At 41.9% G+C, this 21631-nt stretch overlaps 1 protein-coding gene across 1 annotated transcript in view; it reads left to right on the forward strand.

Annotated features, from left to right (window-relative positions):
* The window catches only part of LOC143282671 (uncharacterized), a 59163-nt gene that overhangs the window by 18024 nt on the left and 19508 nt on the right, over positions 1-21631 (forward strand). The window contains exons 10-15 of the mRNA XM_076588340.1: positions 296-373; positions 2420-2511; positions 8645-8745; positions 11421-11528; positions 15263-15428; positions 21069-21197. Coding sequence (XP_076444455.1) covers positions 296-373; positions 2420-2511; positions 8645-8745; positions 11421-11528; positions 15263-15428; positions 21069-21197 — 674 coding nt within the window. The remainder of the gene's footprint in view (positions 1-295; positions 374-2419; positions 2512-8644; positions 8746-11420; positions 11529-15262; positions 15429-21068; positions 21198-21631) is intronic.

A 21631-nucleotide genomic window follows, 5' to 3' on the forward strand; every position in this document is an offset into this window, starting at 1 on the left:
GCCTGGGTTTTTTTTGGGTTTTTTTCCATTCAATTGCCTGTTTAAAACTTTTCTTTGTGTTGTTATTTTTATTCATTTATCTGCTTTAAACGTTTTTTGGTGTCATACACTGTAACATGTCAAAACCAGTAGGCCTAGTTTGAATTAGTTTGACATGGTAAGTTGATTTAAGCAAACAAGGAGTGTAACACAAACTCCCCATCTCCATGTTATTATTTTTTATCCATGTATTTGTGTAAATGTTTAATGCTGGTACTCTTGTAAGATACACCATCAGCATGTCAATACATTTCAGGTCACCCAGACGTAGGGGGCGCTCACGATCACGCTCAAGAGAAAGACGCAGGTCAAGAGAGAGACATCGAAGATCCAGGTTAGAAAGACAGTTATTGGATACATGGTTTTGGATTCTATTTGTGTGTGTGTGTGTGTGTGCATTTGTGTGTGTGTGTGAGTGTATGTGTGGTGTATGTGCATATGTTTGTGTGTGCATGTAGTTACGGGGGGAGAGGTGGGGGAGGAGTTGTGTGTGTGTGATCACAAACATCAGATAGTTGTGCATTTGTGTGAAGGCAGAAAAACAAACAAAACGTACAGTTTGTTTTTGGTGTTTCTTAACTCCATGCCACAGGTTATTTTTCTTAATTATATAGCTGCCAACAGAGTACATATCAGTGTGTAAAGACCCCAAACACTACGACATGTAGATGGATGAGACAGCCAACTGGTTAGAGCATTGGAGGTCTGTGGAGTAAAGGCTAACAACGCATGGTGGGTTGCGGGTGGAGATTTCAGTCTCCCAATTTGGCACAAGTCAGATCTTCTCTTTTCCTTAACCCTCTGTACATGTGTGCACAATGCATGTGATCAGATACACATGTTGATAATAAGGTCACCATTATCTGGGTTGTGGAAGAATGTGCAGATGGAGTGTGCACCCAGTATTCGGAACAGTGCAGTTGTCTGAATGACAGTGTGGCAATGGTCCTACATTTGAAAAAACATTTGATAAAAATAAATGATCTTGGGAGTTGTGCAAGTAGAAAAACTAAGAAGTAAGATAATGACATGCATATTCACTGCATGTTACCAGCAAAAGTATTCATTTATCACAACCTCAAATGTCTGCATCACGGAAAGCAGTTTAGAGTAGTAGTAGTACTACTACTACTACTAATGAAGTGAATAATAATGATAATAATAATGAAGTGCACTTCTTTGGGGCTGTTCCCTCACAGAGAGAGGCGCACAGTGCTTCACAAAATACATTTAGCAAGAAGGAAATAACAATGTTTAAGAAAATTAGAATAACAAGCAATAACTCACAACACTCTACAAATTACATGTCACAAAAGAGAAGTGACAATCATCAAGAAAAGGGATCAACCTTGAAGAAACAATCACTGTTGATCCTTGCATCATGAACAAGTAGTACGGCCCTCATATAATAGCAAAGTAGACTAAACTGTTACTCAAATGCAAGACAAAAAATATATGTTTTCATTTGGGACTTGAAAGTCTAGGGAAGGAGCCTTTTGCAGGTCAGCTCATCAAAAGATAAATAAGTAACATTAAAGATAGATGCATAGCCAGTGCACCCTTTCTTTAGAACATCATACATATCAGTCATCATGAAAAAAACAAACAAACAAACAATGAAACAACGTTTGGTAAGAAATTTATGACATCTTGTGGCATGCATGAAGTAAAAATAAGTGAATAACTGTTACATTCTTTCTTGATTACCATGTACATATCAATCATCATATAATTTGCAGTGTGATCATAAAGATAATAGAATAGAAAGCGATTTCAAAAACCTTCTTAGTGCACAAGTAATGGCAGTGTTTTATTGTGATCTCAGTGTGGAAATAAGGATTCAAGTGTCTGGATATTCCAAAAATTCAGTTTTTAAAAGTATCCATTAGATCATTGCCAGATCATGGAAATCACTTGTTTGCAGGTTGTTAGTTTCATAGCATTGCTGCTTTAAGTCTGCACAAAAAATCTACACACTGGCAGTCAGACCTAAAATGGCCCTTTGCGATTGGCTGGACACTAAGCAACATGATTTCAGGGTCTTACATACTTCTTGGATTAAAAGTCCCTTGGCCATTTGGTCATTAGGACAGTTAATTCATGTCCACTGTGTCTAGGGCTTGGCATATGAAGGCAGGGGCCAATCCTCTCCTGCTGTTTTAACCTTCCCGAACTGGTCAGGTACCCATTCACATCTGGGTGGGAGTGCGGAAAATTGGGGTATAGTTCCTTGCCCAAGGACACAACACCATGCTTAAACCGGGACCAAGCCCTGATCACGTTATCATTCGTACTTCGAGGGCAGTGGTGCTGGATGTAAAATGATACACAGGTTGACATTAAACAAAAAACTAAAAATTCATCTCCGTGTGCTCCACAGGTCAAGAGAGGAGGAACGAGAACGAGACAGGGAAAAAGAGAGGGAACGGAAAAAAAAAGGGTTACCACCATTACGAGATAAACACATTAGTGGTAAGTTTTTGGTGGTGTTTTTCTTTTCTTCCCGTGTTTTCCCATTTTGTCCTTTCTTACCACTCATAATAATATAATAATCCATGTATTTTGGTATACCAGTGACATTTACATTCACATCATAGAATGCTTTTTGGACTTGTGTGTGTGCACACAAAGAGTGGCCATATGATAACCCTGTTTTGGCTGTCTGTGTCTTTGTATATGTCCTCGTCCATCCATGGTAAACTATCATTGGCATTTTCTCAGCTGCTGTTAGTGCTAAAGAATCCAGACACAGCATGGTAGTCAATAACCAATGACCATGATTCATACAGGGAGGAAAATTGTAGGAACATTTTGTAGAAATGGAGTATTTTCCAGGATTTGAAAGTTTTTTTTTAATTACTAGCTTCATATTTGTATTCTTATACCAAAATTATAGTTAATGAAATAGGTCCTATTAACCCTTTCGCTGCCAGGAAAATGAGATTTAAGTGAAATCTATTTGCCAGGATTTTTCCACAAAAAACTGGTATAAATTTTCAAAAAATTCTGTGTTCTTTGTTATTGGAGAAAGACCCATAAAAGTATATATTTTCTGAAAGTAAATGAATGAAGAATACAAAACACATAATATTTTCCCATTTTATATATTTTTAGTGACTTGCTGTTGTTTTGAAATCAGTGTTTTGTTTTTTGTCACATTTTCAACTTGTTTATTACAAACATTAGTCAGGTAATTTGCACTAAAATATTGTATTTTCTGGACAAATGGATGTCTGCACACACAGAATCATACTAGAGCAACCACAATTAAAAAATTTTTTAAAAGAGATGGATAGACAATGCATTGTGACTTCTCCAAGTGATAATATGGATGTGAGGCCACGCCTCCTCAGTCTCCACCCACCTCCTCTTCGCCCCTCTTACATGATCACTTTATCCAGTTCCCATCAGACCGCTTTGGCTGAGTGCCAAGAAAATCGCTCACACTGTGTCCTGCTAATAATTCGGTTAGTTTGTGTCGTCTGCTACAGTTGTGCAGCCGGCATCACTCACTGATAATCGTATCTTGGCCACTCTCTTGATTGCTCCCTTTATTTTTCTATCAAATCGTCCTATAAATGTTCATCACTGTCTTCTCCTTCGAATTTACGCTTCAATTCTTTCTAAGCATCAGTTAAAGAAAGCAGTCTTGGTTGATTTAGTATGCCACAATCGCATGTCTTGAGCACGGCGTTAGTCCGACATTTTGTTGAGCGAGCGAGGAAAGGAGCCAGGCAAAACACTGTGACAGTGACCCAACCAAAATGTTCAAAAAAAGGACTGCCTCATGACGTAGATGGGGTTTCTAGCTATGAATAGAATCTAGAAAGATTCCCAAAGCTAAAGCAACCAGCATTTTTGCCAACGAACTGAATGCAAACCAGGAAAAGTCTGAATATTTCGATAACGAGTTATCTCATCATTGTGGCAGCAAAGCGTACATGCTTACGATGATGAGTTATCTCGTCGTATAGACAGCGTAGGGGTTAAGTTTGGATCTAATTGTTTATGTTTGTTTGTTTGTTTTTTTGGGTTTTTTTTTTCTGTATGATCTAAATCCAGACAGAACTAATTGTAGCAAGTAAGAAAGTGAAATTGGAGCTGTGTTTCTGTAAAACCAGTGCATGGCAATTGACACAAATGACCAAAAGAAGAAACGAGAAAGAAAAGGAACTGAACTAAAAAATTTTGAACCGGACAAAATTTGATCACACGTATTTACATCCCTTCATTTGATGAGTTTTTAGTTGTCAGACCACAAACCCAGCAACTTCACAAAAAAACACGTGAAATAAACTGAGGGCAGCTACAGTTGTAGGCATTGTGGCAACAACTGACAATTTATCGCATATTTACACTTACTATATTGTGACCCACTGGTACAGACGACAGCAGGGGTCTTATTCCTGCCCTGTGCGAACTACGAATCCACCCAAGTGGAGGAATCCAAAGTAGCTATGTCTAGTAGCCTCCCTTTGTATATTACCTGCCTTCTGTTTAGACATGCAGCACCCTCTTTTCCAGCAGCCATCTTTCTTTCCTGCATCCTGTGCATCCAAGTTGCTAGTTTTTTGTTTTCACATTTCCAGTCTTCCTCCACATTGATTATTTCACTGTTGTTGCATGTTGTCTTTGTGTCCCTACAGGATGTATAATTATATTGCTTGTTTGGGAGATTGACCAGAACTTCAGCCCAGATGGCACTTGATTGATGGCATGCAGGTCCTTTAATTTAATATGTGCTCTCTTCAGATGTATGCTAGTTATTGAATTCCTATTTGTTGTCATACCCATGATTATCAGACACAGGGTCAGACACTAATTCATTAAATGTAATTCTTCAAATTTATTTATCTTTTAATTTTATTTATTTATATTTTCCTTGAGGCCAAGTGCATTGGGTTACACTGCTGGTCAGGCATCTGATTAACAGATGTAGTCAGGCATGAGATTTTTCCGACTGTACTCGGATTTCCGACTGAAAATTGGCTCCAGAGGCCATTTTTGAGATTCGCGTAAATCCGTTGAGAAAATTGGGGGTGAGTTTTTTTTCTGACCGACGAACGTTGTCCGACCGATCAACAAGACAGACCCACAGCATTTGCTAAAATGCACCATGTTTGGATAAGCAAACCAATTGAGAGTAAGTGTTCCGTTGCTCCTCTGTCGTCATTCAGCATATCCATATCCGTTCGTGATTTCATAACTTTCTCTCGACTTGCAAAGATACCTGATTTCGTCGATCGTCTTCAATCATCGACAAAATGAGAAAACTCCCAAAGATTTTTGCAGCAGAGATGGATAAAGAAGTGGAAAATAAGTGGATCTGGGCCTGGCAAGATGAGACCATGAGAACATAAGTAACTTTATGGCCAGTCACAAAATTGACTCCGTGGGCAAGGCCAAGTGCGATTGGTGTCAGGTCGTATGGGTGCAACTCTTCCATCTAGGCACGGAAATCTGTTTTCAGATTTACATAAAAAACAAAGTGTCCGTTTTCTGGGGGGAGAAAAGTCGATGGGCTGTTCTATATCATTTGTCGATGATCTGTCAAAAATGAAAATGGAATGCTCTTTCGAAAGCGTCGTTTGTTGATTCTTTGAGAAGCGATCCAGTGACTTGTCTGAGCACCAAAATCGAAGGCAAAAAGTTTCCTAACGGTTGTTTGAAGTTGTCAAAATGCCGATAACAAAAGGCGATCCCTACATGGCACACGTTGATATCACCGTGAAAAGCACGCACGCATGCACATACACCCACATGCGGGCGATCACACACACACGCATGCACAGACATGCAAGCGCGCACACACGCACACACAAACGTGCACGCACGTACATGTATATGTACACATAAATGCGGGTGTGCACGATTTCCATCCCTGTCAAGCCCCTAAGGCCATGTGTACAACTGCTTGACCTTCTGTTCATTCAGCAAAAGCTGCAAAGTTTGCCACTTTATGCACAAGGTAACACTGTTGGGATTGAAACAGAAACTTTGTAGCAATTGACTTAAGTGCTTTTTCTGACACAGACTGTTCATGGAAAGAGTCAGTTTATTTAGATCTGAGATCTGTAGCCAGATTACCAAAGTTACGCACACACGCACAGACACAGAGCTGAATTGAATGCATGCGCGCGTGCGCGCGCGCGCACACACACACACACTCTCTTTGGAAAAAAATCACATGAATGCACTTCTGTATACACATACTCTGTTTTTTATTTTCTCTCTCTCTCCTTCACACTTGCACATGTGCACACATAAGCATCTTAATACGCACATGCGCGCGCACACGCACACACACACATGGAGAGAGAAATGTGTTGAATTTGAAAGCAATGCATACACATGCACAAATACAACTTGCATTCTTTCCTCCCACCTTCTCCCCTCTCTTTCTGCCTCCCTCTCTCTCTGTTTACACACAGTTGAATTGAAACCGCACATACACACATGCTTGTGCACACTCATGCTAGCTTGCTGTCTCTCTGTCTCTTTCTTCCTCACACAGAGTTTAGTTGAACACACACACACACACACACACACACACACACACACACAGAGAGAGTCCAGGCTTGGAACTCTCAGCGGATCCACTATTTTCAGCGGAAGAGCAGTTTATTTCAGAGGGGGGAAAAGTCACTCCCCAACCTCCCCACACCCTTCCTCGTGCAGACTTCACTGTCATGATTTGCTGAGGTTCCCCTCCCCTGTCTCCTGAGTCTCTCCCACCAGTGGTGAGGGAAGGGGTGGTAAAACCACTGTCAATGACTGTTGCAACATTGGCATTGAGCCAAGACACTGACCACAAGCTCAGCTGAGAATCCTTGACTGCTGAAAGTGATATAACCAGTCACATACCAAACCTCTCCTCCCTCCAGTCATTCCACTTCCCCCTTTCTTTCCTCAACAACACACATGCCAGTCTTTGGAATTAGAGATTACAGCTGAAGAGACCAGATGGTCAGTTATAATGGTTCAGTGCAAACTTGTGTGCTAAGTACATTTTCCTTGAAAACACCACACACACACACACACACACACACACACACACACACACACACACACACACACAGAGGCCCCCCAAACCTCTTAAAAATCACTAATTTCATTTTCAGCCATGGGGCTTTGCCACCCTGGACCCCAGCCATTTTAATAATAATAATAATGGATACTTATATAGCACACTATCCAGAAATCTGCTCTAGGTGCTTTACAAAAACGCTTTTGTTAACATAATACATCATATCTATGTTACATACACACACCAAAATGTGACTACACACACGCACACACACACGCTGCATACATTTTAACATACATGTTACAGGGGAGGGGAACCTCAGCAAATCATGACAGTGAAGTCTGCACGAGGAGGGGTGTGGGGGGGGAGTTGGGGAGTGACTTTTTCCCCCCTCTGAAATAAACTGCTCTTCCGCTGAAAATAGCGGATCCGCTGAGAATTTCCATTTTCAGAGGAAACTCTCCTGGACAATTCCCCAGCCTCACACACACACATACACGCACACACTCACTCACTCACACAAAGAGTTTAACACACACACAGTTGTATTTAAAGCAGTGCACATACATGCATATGTACAAACTTTCACTCTTTCCTCCCATATCCCTCCCCCCCCCCTCCCCACCCGGCCTCTATTCTCAATCTCTTTGTCTATCTAGATGTCTGTCTGTCTGTCTTTCTCACATACAGAGAGTTGCATGGAAAACTCTCTCTCTCTCTCTCTCTCTCTCTCTCTCACATAAGACAAAATTTTGAAAATCATGTCCCCAAGGCTAATTTTTACAGGTTTGAAAGCAGAAACACCTCAGTTTAGGAAGAATTGGACTGATTTTTGTCTTCTGTGAGTTGGAATACCTCAGAGGCAATGGGTGGCCCTCAGGTACAGATTTTATGGTTTGAAATTGAGAAAAACCTTCAGCTTCAGGGGCCTTTGCCCCCAGTCCCCCACCTTTCAGACTGTCACATTTTCCAAATCTCATGCCTGGTAGTTTAGGGTACCGGTATATGGATTTTCTGAATGCAGTGACACTTCCTTGAGCAACTGGACTGAACATCCAAAAAAAACAAAACCAAAAAACTTGGGGGCCAACTCCAACCTAAATATACTTTCAGAGATGGTGGCCATGCAGAAACAAACCTGAATCAGTTGTCACTAGAAAATGAAATAATCAAACTATGTGAAATATACATTTCTGGTTTGTTTTTTTTTCTTTTTTTTCTTTTTTTTTTTTTTGGGGGGGGGGGGTCCTTGATAAATATCCATTTTAGTCCATTTATTCTTTCATAATATTTCCATCAAATGCAAAATTGAATCTTGTTTAATGTTACTGCTCCCATCCAAAAATGCATAATGATCAAACCTTTATTGCAGTAATGATCAAACCTTTATTTATCTTGTTACTAATAATGTTAGTTCATGCAATAGTTGTTGATGTAATACTGGTACAAAGCACATGTGAGTTGTGAAGGCTTTTTCTCTCATATTTTGTTTTTGTTTTTTGTTTAAGTTCCCCAGTTCTTTTCTGAGACATTTGAAGTTATATGTTTATTTGGTTTGTTTTTGTCTGTTTTTTGCAGTATGTACTACAACATTGTGGTTTGGTCATCTCGCTAAATATACAGCTGAAGATGAACTTCGAGTTGAAATAGAAAAATATGGAACTACAGAAAGTATTAAAGTAAGTATTGCTTTTTTATTTGGGTTAGAACAGTGTGGTTGTGTGTGTGTGTGTGTGCACACGCTTCAGTCTGATGGCTAAACATTTTCAGGTAATGTTGGATGTGAAAAGGATATGTGTGTGTATGTGAGCATGGATGTTTACATCCATGAGCATGATATTAGAGTTATGTTCTTGAACAGTGGTAGGCAAGTTGCATGGGAAGAGTAATCTGATCAGAAGAGACTGTTAACCACATGAGCAATTTTGTGTTTCTGTACAGAAGCCAAATTACCCATGCAGTATATATCCCATTCAAAGTTGCTGATATGTAACCTTTACTAATAATTAATAGACTAGAATGCAGGCAAAGTTTGAGGAATGTCTTAAGCCTGTGTGCAGGCACAGGTACAAGTGATTCTAGATATATTCCGGATATTCAGATGAGACTATAAATTGAGTTTACATGTGTAGCATGCACTTAGTGCACCTAAAAGAACCCAAGGCAACAAAAGAGTTGTCCCTGGAAAAATTCTGTAGAGAAATTCCACTTGACTGGAAACAACACAAATCCAAGCAGAAAAGAAAAAAAAAGTGGTTGTGTATTTTAGCAACTCATCTCCCAGGGGAGTGTAGCCCAAAGTTCACACACACAAATCTGGTGTGACAAAGAATAATGCAGTTCAGTACAGTACAATGCAGTACAGTACAATACTATAGAATAAAATAGAATATGTCTTTATTACCAAGTGTATCGGGGTCACAAGGAATATCGGGGGGGATAGTACATAAAAAGGTATGAACATAAATAAAAAATCATACACACAGATACAGTAGAAATTAGGATACATACATGTGCATATCAGTACAAAAACTTGTGCATGATCACACATGCACACACACATACACACACACACATGCACGCACTGACACAGACACACGCATGCATGCATGCACGCAACGCAACGCAACACAAAGCAACACAACACAACACAACGGACACACACACACTTGAAGAAAAGTTGCATATTACATGTGGATGGGGCAAATGACTAGATCTTCAGGTAGTTGGTTGTTGATTGGTGCAATGCAATAAAATATATGGTATCAGTTATAGTTAAAATGATCAATTTTTATTTGCAGTTTATGTAGACTGCTTATAAGTTTGTGTTTAATTCTGAAGTATATTGTAAAAAAACGACAACAAAGCTCCCCCCAAAAAACCCGCACAAAAAAACCATATGATTTGTAGATGACGAAGCAGGTGTTTCAAGAGGCATGGAAAAACTGTAGCTGAGTAGGGTTCATAGAACTATAAGTTTTAAAATGTTCAGACAAATAGATAAGAAATCTTCCACTCAGTTACAGAGGCTTACAAATGTTAGACAAAACAATAAAGTGAGTCCAGGCAGTGTGTATAAAAGTGGTCTGATTTTCTTGGAAGCTTTAGCCTTGTCAGAAAATGCAAATGGATTCTTACATAAATGTTCACAAAAAGGAATTGAAATTTGATCTAGGTGATGTCAGTAAAGCTGGTCTTGATTTTCTGGAAGCTTATACCTTGTGAGATATTTTAGGCAGTGTATATTGCATGATTTTTTGTTTGTAAACACCAGCGTCCACTTTGCACAAATATCACCTTAAAAGTTGGGGCTGGGGCTTTACTGGGTACTTAACCCTTTGTGGGAGCCCATTCCCTTAATTTCACCATACGCTGCATACAAAACACTGACTGGGCTGGGAGTGAAAATAAAATGCTAGCTACTGGAACTAGACACTGCATCATAGAATGGAGTAATGTCATGCTCTCACTTGTGTTTTCGATGACACCTCAACCTCCCATACAGGCATTCTAAATCTGCACCACTTTGTAAAGCAACATGCCCACCAATAACAAACTGATTTATCATCAGTTCATGATCATTTTGTTTTATTTTCAAGGTGGGCAGTTGGAGTTTACTAGGTATTTATCTTATGCCAAGGAGGAAGGTGGCAGAATGGTTACGATGCTCATCTGCCAATACAGAGAGTCCGTGAAGGTGTGGGTTCAAATCCCACTTTCACCCTTTCTCCCAAGTTTGACTGGAAAATCAAACTAAGTGTCTAGTCATTTGGATGAGACAATAAACTGATGTTCCGTGTGCAGCACGCACTTCACACACTTAAAAAGAAGCAGTGACAATGAGCGGGTTGTCCTCTGGCAAAATTAGTAGTAGAAATCCACTCTGATAGGTACACAAATATATATGCATGTACTCAAGACCTGACTGAGCGCGTTGGATTACGCTGCTGGTCAGGTATCTGCCTTGCAGATGTTGTAGTGTATATGGATTTCTCCCAACGCAGTGACACCACCTTGAGAAACTGAAATTTACACACTGTTTTTGACCCAAATAGGAGTGGGGGTTTACTAGACAGGGGGCATTTTTAAGGTAGTTTATAGTATATCATATATATGTTATCAAAAGTGGTCCAGTATCAACAGAATTGCCTCATTCCTCAGAATAGTGTGACATGCACTATGTTCTTTTCACCAAAAGAATTGCCTGATTACAGAGTACTGTGACATGCAGTGCGTTCTTTTCACCAAAAGAATTGCCTGATTACAGAGTACTGTGACATGCAGTGCGTTCTTTTCACCAAAAGAATTGCCTGATTACAGAGTACTGTGACATGCAGTGTGTTCTTTTCACCAGATGGTACCACCCCGGGGATGTGCTTTCGTCACGATGACCTACAGGAAAGAGGCTGCTAAGGCCCTGGACAGGATGAAAGGGTTCAAGTTAAACTCCAGTGCTCTCAGGGTAAGGTTGAAATACACTGTAGGGAAAGCATGTAGGATGGGGATGTTTAGTGTCTGTCTGCTGCACATTAAATGATGTTGATGATATGGATACTTAAATGGCGTCTATCCTCAAAGACCAAGCTGTAAGTGCTTTACAAACCTGGAGTCATTTGCACAACAGGCAGCCTACCTGGGTATATAATAGTAATACTGTATGATAGTCTGTCATGTCTATGACCATCAGAACTGCAGAGGAGCCAACTGCTGTCCCAACTATCTGGGCAAGAATTTTATTATAGTGGAGAGTGTCTTGCCAAAGTTACATCCCCACTCTCTCGGCTAAGAGGAGACAGTTGGCGTTTGGTTGGTTCCCAAAGGCCAACTAGCCTCCAAGACTACTAATCTGAGCGTCATTGTCCTTCACAAAAGATGAAGCTGTAAATGACTTCCCACCGCAATGGAGAAACCATTGATCATACAGCTCTCACTTTGCTGCTGGCCCAACTGCAAGCTTATGCCAGTCTGTAAGATTAGCTTAGGTTTGGGCAATTATATACTGCTAAAACTTGTGCAGAGACAAATCAGAGTGCTTTCACACCAGACATTCACAGGCGTGCATAGGTCTGAATCAAAGGGTTGAAAGGTAAAACTTACAGACACATGCCTAACTTACAGGTTCATGCAGATAGAAGTTGTGGTCATCTTCGACTCTGAAGGATGAACAACACAGTACAAAAGGAGACGACTCATTTCCACATTTGGATCTTCCACAGTCAAACATAGATGAAGAGACGCAGAGACTTAGCTGAACATGTGTGGAATAGTGTCTTGAATATAATCATTACTGGAAGCAGAATGTTTGCAGGAGTTGTCTTCTTTGAATTGCTGTGTCAGCGAGTTAGCTTACGAGTAGGATGGTGTGAAATAGTGACACAGAGAGAGGAGGATGGGAGATTGAGGGTGGTTTCGACTATATGTTGGGATGTGTATGGGGTCAAATTAAAATGCTCAGAAAAAAAAAGAAGGGAAAGGATGAAATTCATAAAATAGGAAAGATATACATAAAAATTAGTAAAATAAATTAGGCAAATAGAAAACGCAAATAAACAAAAAACATTACAAAATAGATATATATATATATATATATATATATATACTAATGATATTAAATCAATGAATGAATAATGTGATAGAAACATGAGTAAGATTAAGTTTAGAAATACACATATAATTTAAAACAAAAGTGACACTGACAGGGTTTGGGGGAGGAAGTAAAATAAAGAAGAATACAAAGCTAGAATAGAATACAAGTACTAGAGTGGGGTTGGTGTGTAAGATGTTATTTGGAATTGGTATGTGAGGTTGTATACAAGTGGTACATATTGCTTGTGTGTGTGTCTGTGTGTGGGCTTGTGTTAATCATGAAGGTGGATGTTAATGTGTGTTTGTGAGTGCATAAATATGTGTCTAGAGTTAGTGTGATTAGATCAGTAGTGGTTGTGCAGTGTCTCTTGTGCCCTGTGTGTGTACATGCATAAATGAAGAGACCCACATTGTGTGAGTTTGTGTGGAGTGTTTTGTGGGTGGTTGGATTGGGGGCTGCAGATAGCTTGTTTGTCAAGCCATTCACATCCTGATCCAGTTGTACATGTCTCCCGATTTATCACACCACTGTGGCTCTGTTTCTGTGAGATCACCAATTTACTACTTGTTCACCCATTTACTTATCTATTTATCAAACCCTTTAGTGCCAAGCCTCCCCCGTGGGGATGCCGGGGTCTTTCAGTGTAAATAGCATCCCAGCCTTCTGGAAATTCTGTGCTAGAAATTTCCTCTTTTCCATCACTCTCTTTGTTTCTGCCTTTTTTCATTCTTCACTGTTGTCTCCTTTTTCTGCCTTCCCAGTCCATTCCCCTTCTCTTTTTTCAAGCAAGCCTTGGCACATTTTTCTTTTTTCCGCTGTGTATGATGTACTATCTGTGCTGTTTTGCTCTGGCAACTAGGTAGTGAGATGTAAACACTGGGATGGGCACTGGCTGCCCATTCTGCAGTGTTATTTGCCTGTATGGCCTTTTTTATGTATTTTTTATTTGGCTTTGAAGTATTATATTTTTTTCCTTTTTTACGTTTTTTTTGTAATCTGGGGATGATAAATTAAGCGGAATGGCTGGCGTCCTCAGCATGGTCTTGTCTTAATTGCCATAAGGAGCTAAATGGTTGGGATACTGTATCATGAACTGTGTTTTGTGAGTTTGTCTTGGTGTTTTTGACTCACTTGTTTGTAGATGTGACAGTTTTGTGTTGATGCAGTTGAGCATTTGTATGGTTTGACAGTCCTGATATGGCCCTGTGTGGTCGGCTGGACTATGCTCAGTGACAGCTGTGTGTCAGGATGTTTTGATCATGGAGGGTAATAAACATTTTGTTTGATAATTCTAGCATGCAAACTACTAAAGGAAAACTTAAGTAACCTATACTTTCCTGAAAGGAAAATGAACACTCGATACAATTATGACAATTTCACATGAAATTAATGATTTTGCAGCAGGAAAATTCCTACAGTGGTGCAGACGGAAATTTCCAATCTGGGGCACTCAAGAGGCTAATCATTTACCCATCCCTGTTTCTCAACACAGTATACCCTCTTACACCACCACTGCCCCGCTTGTCTATTGAAAATGAACCCATCTTCTCACTCATTCACTTCCCTACATCATCCACTACTTCCTCTCACACCCACTCACCCATTCACCCATTCAGTCTTTTGTTTTCCTCCTCCATTTCCTCCAAAGTCCTGTTAAGATACTGTCACCGTGTAGTGTCCTGTAGCCTTGTGGCTTCATTGCCTCAAGTCAAAGTGTTACTGAGTGTGAAGTCACAGTGTTTGTGTGAACTTTTCCGCAATAGCCACCTCCCCCTTTTGTCCCCCCACCATCCCAAACACACACACACACACACACACACACACACACATCCCTACTACCGCATCCACCCAGCACATTTACCCTTACTACCATCACATCCCTCATCCCTCCTCCTCCACACACACATGCATAAACACACATCCGCCACCTACATAGGCTAACTTTCGAACCAACCACTTTCCATGACTGCCTAGTATCTACTGAGGATTCTGCAGTCCCCTACTTTACCCCAGTGCTCATCGTGTTTCCCATCAACAGCCCTGTACCCACAACCCTCCAGCCACACAAATGGATAAGCACTCAATATAAACACTCATGTACATAATTTAGTATTAGATGTCATGCAGTTCTCTACATAAAAAATAAACAGATGACATAGAACCCCATATCTAATCACTAAGTTCCAGTTTCAGTTTCAAAAAGGTGTCAAAGCACGTGGACTGATGCTTACATGTTACAACATATCTGCTTTGAAAACAACAAAGAAAACAACAAAACACAAACACATGCCTGATCTCCACAAATATCTGATGAGCTGATCAGGTCTGGAGAGCCACCCAAAGTTTGTGTAGAACATTAACATAAAGAAATAAAAGCATAGATTAAAAAACAACACACACCCCCAAAACAACAACAACAACAAAAACACACACAGATATTTACATATGAATGTGTGCATGTATACACACATTGAAACCCAACTTCATAACCTGGCCTTGTACGCATATAAACAATATAAGCACCTCCCAAACACACACACACACACACACACACACAAACTCTCATATCTGGCAGTGACATTCCATACCTAATGACATGCTGTTTCCAGGTGGCGTGGGCACCAAACATTGGTATAAAGGAGTCACAGTTTAAAGATTTCTGGGACGTGGAGTTGGGGGTAACCTACATTCCCTGGGAGAGAATACCTAACAATCTGTCCCCCCTGTTGAAAGGTGCCATGATCGATGAAGACAGTCTGCCTGACCATCTGAAAGGTGAGTCACATCATGACAGGTTGCATGGGCGTGTTAGTTTTTCCTCGAGAAGGGTGCGTGAGAGGTGCAAACGGATAAAAAAAAGTTTGCGAGTCTGCCTGTCATACAAGAGAATGAAAGACAGACTAGACTAAAGGGAGGCAACAAACATTCACATGCGAGTTCAATCTCAATCTCTTGCACTCTTCCGTAAACAAAACAGAGACAAGGTATTGCCCCTGAGCCTATATAATTTAACCAAAAAAAAAGATTCACAAATTGTTCTGTTTAACAAACAAATAGTATACACACGCACACACACACACAAACGCAGGCATCCGATTTTGAGTCTGGGGAATGCTGACTTCTGTTCTTCAATGTTTCTGTGGGTCCACAAACAGAACAGTCAACACACATATCGCCTCTGGTCTTTTGCCGCACACACAAATTCTGTGGTTCTTTCGGACATGTCTTAGTTTTCAAGACACATTGTCTCAAGGCTGCACCAGCCTCATCAGACCTCAGCCAGGTCTGTCCCGCTCCAGTCTCCCTGGACTGGGCCGCTACCACGTCTCCTCGGACAGTGGGTTGATCCCATCTCCTCGGACTGGGCTGTCTCTATGTCTGCCCTGGAACTCTGGGACGATGTATTAAGACCCATAAGATATGTGCTCTCTGTATAATTTCCACATTCCCCTTTCACCTAATTCATCCTTTTCCATTCATGCCCCTACTTATATTAGTTCAAATAATCATTTTAGAATGTCCACAGACTCTCCAGGTATCAAATATCAATTTCTCGTTAAGGCCATGCTGCTTACATGACACAAAAAGAGGAAAACATTTATTCATTATCCATGCGTTGGGACTAACAGGGAATGGAATACTTAACAATGATTCCCAGGTTATTATGGAAAACATGGCCACGTTTCTCAACATATAGAAATATAAAGATAGCATAATTCTATACTACCTTTTGCTCTTCATGCTAGCGATTATATGTACAGAGAACATGCTATCCTTTGGTCAGTTTGCAGGAGTAGCCAAGTTTACACAGTATATCGCAAAACATAGTTCCACCAAAATATGCACAACAAATGTGCACAACAAATATTAACTACATTTACGGTACATAAAAAACATGCTCATGCAAAAAGTCTAACCATATCTTTAAACTCAAATGAAAAATAACTAATACATAATTACCTGTAGCCAGAACCACAGAGCACTAACAGCGAGACCTTTTCCTTCCAAGCCTCTGTGACAGACTGTGTGTCGCTCACCAGTTAAACCGGGCAGAGAAAAATATACTCACTGACCAGTATGTGCAAATAAACAGAAGCACTTGAATTCCCCTACATGAGGAAATCAGATTTTGGCACTCCGTAACACTGCCCATGTGTTTGAAAGAATGAATGCTCCTGCCCACTCCCTCCCTACTCCTCCCAATCCTCCCACTTCCCCGCCCCCCAACACCCCAAAAAACAGTAATAACAACAAAAACCAAAAATTAACTTCTGAACTGCACCAGAATTTTATAACCAAAAAAGGAGGGAGTGATTGTGTAGATTTGTTTGTTTAATCTCTCCTTTTTTTTTCTAATTGAAACTTCAGTTGTTTACATCACTATGTGAAAACACACTCATCATGCTTATAAACAAGGAAAAACAAGTGTGAGTCCAAGACGTGTTGTACAGTATTGTTCCCAAACAGTATGAGTTTGATTTTACATAGTTGTCTCCGTGAACAAGAAACATGTTTAAATGACACACAGTATCAACAATTACATATGATGCATAACAGTATGAATTTTCCTAAGTTTGTGTAAGTGTACCATTTGCTTGTAGATTTTATCAATAACATTTCTAGTGAATGTAGATATCTTTTGACTTAATAACTGTTTCATGTGCATTCCCACCCAGACATGCCTTTTTTTGCGGTATACTTTTATTTACTCGTATTTATTGACAAAGCGTTCACCAAAAAAATTGTTAAGTTGAATAGTTTTTCAGCATTCATAATATCTTCATTTTGAATTCGATGTTTTCCTATTCATTATCTTTGTTGAAATGTATTTGTTGCACAGGGTTAACATTATCTTTGTAATTGTGTGCTTGCTTTATGAGTCAGATGTGATGATCTGTTCGTTTTTAACGTCTATCTACAATTGTGATTATGAATGAAAATTCCCCAGATCCCCGCCCCAAACATCTCATGTTATCACTGCATTCCCTATTCTCTTCAATTTGCACAAGATTATAAACAAATAAGACTACAAATTAACTACTCAACTGAAAAAAACAACAACAAACAACAAAGAGTCAACTGATCTCCAAATTTAACTCTGACCTATTTGAAACATCAGTTGATCGTCATACGAAACGTTCCAATGGAAACAGATGGAATCGCAGATTTTGTAAATGCATGAGGTATGATGCTCTGTAGTCTTCGGTTTAACGTCTTCCACTTTAAGTGGTATTAGACAGAAAAAGAGAGAAAAAAAGGGTGGTGAGGGCGGAGTGTGGTGGTGGGAACAGTACTGGGCAGAGGGTGAAGAATGGTGTGTGTGTATGTGTGTGTGTGCATATGTGTGTGTGGTAAGGAAAGATACAGAGCATTGGAAAAAATAAAACATTAAAAGGGGAGACATAGGCATAATATAGAAGGAAATGCTAACATCAAACAACTGTAACAACTATAACAAATGTCCAGTTGTACTATGCAGCAAACCTTATGCAGTAGCAGATAACATCTTGAAATTGTCAAAAATACATTCACAAGAATTTTCCGAGAAGTTTGGTAAAAACAATTTCAGACTCTGACATTCAAAGAGTACGTGTTAGCTAGAAATAGATTCTCCACATATGCATTTAACATCTCTGCTGAACTTTGTTATAAAAGTGTTCAGCTTTATCCTGTTTGATAATGCCTGAATTTGCCTTAATCTGATTAAATTACTGAATGTACTTGATTGATAGATTTCAGTTGTTGAATATTATTTATACTTTTATTTAAAACTTTGCCATTTTGCTGGTATACTTCCCTGACTTTACTCCATGATGCTTTTTCTAGACGCTCTGTACAGATGCATATATGTGAACATGTGTGTTGAAATATCTTGTATATAAAAGTGTGTTTTGGGTTGTGTGGTGAGGGCCCGGTGACAATGACAATGGTGTGTGTGGTGATGGCCCAGTGACAGTCACAGTGGTGTGTGTGGTGATGGCCCAGTGACAGTGACAGTGGTGTGTGTGGTGATGGCCCAGTGACAGTGGTGTGTGTGGTGATGGCCCAATGACAGTGACAGTGGTGTGTGTGGTGATGGCCCAGTGACAGTGACAGTGGTGTGTGTGGTGATGGCCCAGTGACAGTCACAGTGGTGTGTGTGGTGATGGCCCAATGACAGTGACAGTGGTGTGTGTGGTGATGGCCCAGTGACAGTGACAGTGGTGTGTGTGGTGATGGCCCAGTGACAGTGACAGTGGTGTGTGTGGTGATGGCCCAGTGACAGTGGTGTGTGTGGTGATGGCCCAGTGACAGTGACAGTGGTGTGTGTGGTGACGGCCCAGTGACAGTGACAGTGGTGTGTGTGGTGATGGCCCAGTGACAGTCACAGTGGTGTGTGTGGTGATGGCCCAATGACAGTGACAGTGGTGTGTGTGGTGATGGCCCAGTGACAGTGACAGTGGTGTGTGTGGTGATGGCCCAATGACAGTGACAGTGGTGTGTGTGGTGATGGCCCAGTGACAGTGACAGTGGTGTGTGTGGTGACGGCCCAGTGACAGTGACAGTGGTGTGTGTGGTGATGGCCCAGTGACAGTCACAGTGGTATGTGTGGTGATGGCCCAATGACAGTGACAGTGGTGTGTGTGGTGATGGCCCAATGACAGTGACAGTGGTGTGTGTGGTGATGGCCCAGTGACAGTGGTGTGTGTGGTGATGGCCCATTGACAGTGACAGTGGTGTGTATGGTGGTGGCCTAGTGACAGTGACAGTGGTGTGTGTGGTGATGGCCCAGTGACAGTGACAGTGGTGTGTGTGTGGTGATGGCCCAGTGACAGTGGTGTGTGTGGTGATGGCCCAGTGACAGTGACAGTGGTGTGTGTGGTGATGGTCCAGTGACAGTGACAGTGCTGTGTGTGTGGTGATGGTCCAGTGATAGTGGTGTGTATGGTGGTGGCCTAGTGACAGTGACAGTGGTGTGTGTGGTGATGGCCCAGTGACAGTGACAGTGGTGTGTGTGTGGTGATGGCCCAGTGACAGTGACAGTGGTGTGTGTGTGGTGATGGTCCAGTGACAGTGACAGTGGTGTGTGTGGTGACGGCCCAGTGACAGTGACAGTGGTGTGTGTGGTGATGGCCCAGTGACAGTGACAGTGCTGTGTGTGTGGTGATGGTCCAGTGACAGTGACAATGGTGTGTGTGGTGATGGTCCAGTGACAGTGACAATGGTGTGTGTGGTGATAGCCCAGTGACAGTGACAGTGGTGTGTGTGGTGATGGCCCAGTGACAGTGGTGTGTGTGGTGATGGCCCAGTGACAATGGTGTGTGTGGTGATGGTCCAGTGACAGTGACAGTGGTGTGTGTGGTGATGGCCCAGTGACAGTGACAGTGGTGTGTGTGGTGATGGCCCAGTGACAGTGGTGTGTGTGGTGATGGCCCAGTGACAGTGGCAGTGGTGTGTGTGGTGATGGCCCAGTGACAGTGGTGTGTGTGGTGATGGCCCAGTGACAGTGACAGTGGTGTGTGTGGTGATGGCCCAGTGACAGTGACAGTGGTGTGTGTGGTGATGGCCCAGTGACAGTGACAGTGGTGTGTGTGGTGATGGCCCAGTGACAGTGACAGTGGTGTGTGTGGTGATGGCCCAGTGACAGTGGTGTGTGTGGTGATGGCCCAGTGACAGTGGTGTGTGTGGTGATGGCCCAGTGACAATGGTGTGTGTGGTGATGGCCCAGTGACAGGGACAGTGGTGTGTGTGGTGATGGCCCAGTGACAGTGGTGTGTGTGGTGATGGCCCAGTGACAGTGGTGTGTGTGGTGATGGCCCAGTGACAGTGACAGTGGTGTGTGTGGTGATGGCCCAGTGACAGTGGTGTGTGTGGTGATGGCCCAGTGACAGTGACAGTGGTGTGTGTGGTGATGGCCCAGTGACAGTGACAGTGGTGTGTGTGGTGATGGCCCAGTGACAGTGACAGTGGTGTGTGTGGTGATGGCCCAGTGACAGTGACAGTGGTGTGTGTGGTGATGGCCCAGTGACAGTGGTGTGTGTGGTGATGGCCCAGTGACAGTGATAGTGGTGTGTGTGGTGATGGCCCAGTCACAGTGGTATGTGTGGTGATGGTCCAGTGACAGTGGTATGTGTGGTGATGGCCCAGTCACAGTGGTGTGTGTGGTGATGGTCCAGTGACAGTGGTGTGTGTGGTGATGGCCCAGTGACAGTGGCAGTGGTGTGTGTGGTGATGGCCCAGTGACAGTGACAGTGGTGTGTGTGGTGATGGCCCAGTGACCGTGACAGTGGTGTGTGTGGTGATGGCCCAGTGACAGTGACACTGACAGTGGTATGTGTGGTGATGGCCCAGTGACAGTGGTGTGTATGGTGATGGCCCAGTGACAATGGTGTGTATGGTGATGGCCCAGTGACAGTGGTGTGTATGGTGGTGCAGGGAGCGGCCTGGGCCAGGAGGGCAGGAGGCAGGAGGAGCCACCACCACCAGCGTCAGTGGCCGAAGAACACCCCAGGAGCAGCACCCCTCCCAGCAGCAATATGCCTTCCTTTAGCACACCCACCTTTTGTAGGTGTTACCTGGACTCTTTGTTCACAACAATAATGATGACAATTAAAGTATAAGAATAGCGCTGAATCTGGTGCAGAGATGAATCAAAATGCTTACATGTGAGTTGTTCACACACATGAATAACTCTTGATTCAGAGGGATGAGACACACAAACTTGAAGTACATGTAAATAAAAAGCTGGAGAAACTGTGGACTGGAAAGAGGAGGGAAGGAGGCAGCTATTTTGGAATGAGGTAGGTTTTATGGCCAGACTTGAAAGAGCTGAGTGCAGAGATTTGATGAAGTGAAAGAGGGAGGTTGTTCCAAGTGTAAATTTCAGAGAAAGACAACAAAATAGCAGCAGCCTACTGTGGAATGTTTGAATCTGGGAACAGAAACAGAGTGGGTCTGAAGCTGATCGAACACAGCCAGATGGTGTGTAGAGGTGAAGA

The sequence above is a fragment of the Babylonia areolata genome, chromosome 6 (assembly GCF_041734735.1).
Source record: "Babylonia areolata isolate BAREFJ2019XMU chromosome 6, ASM4173473v1, whole genome shotgun sequence".
Lineage (NCBI taxonomy): Eukaryota > Metazoa > Mollusca > Gastropoda > Neogastropoda > Buccinidae > Babylonia > Babylonia areolata.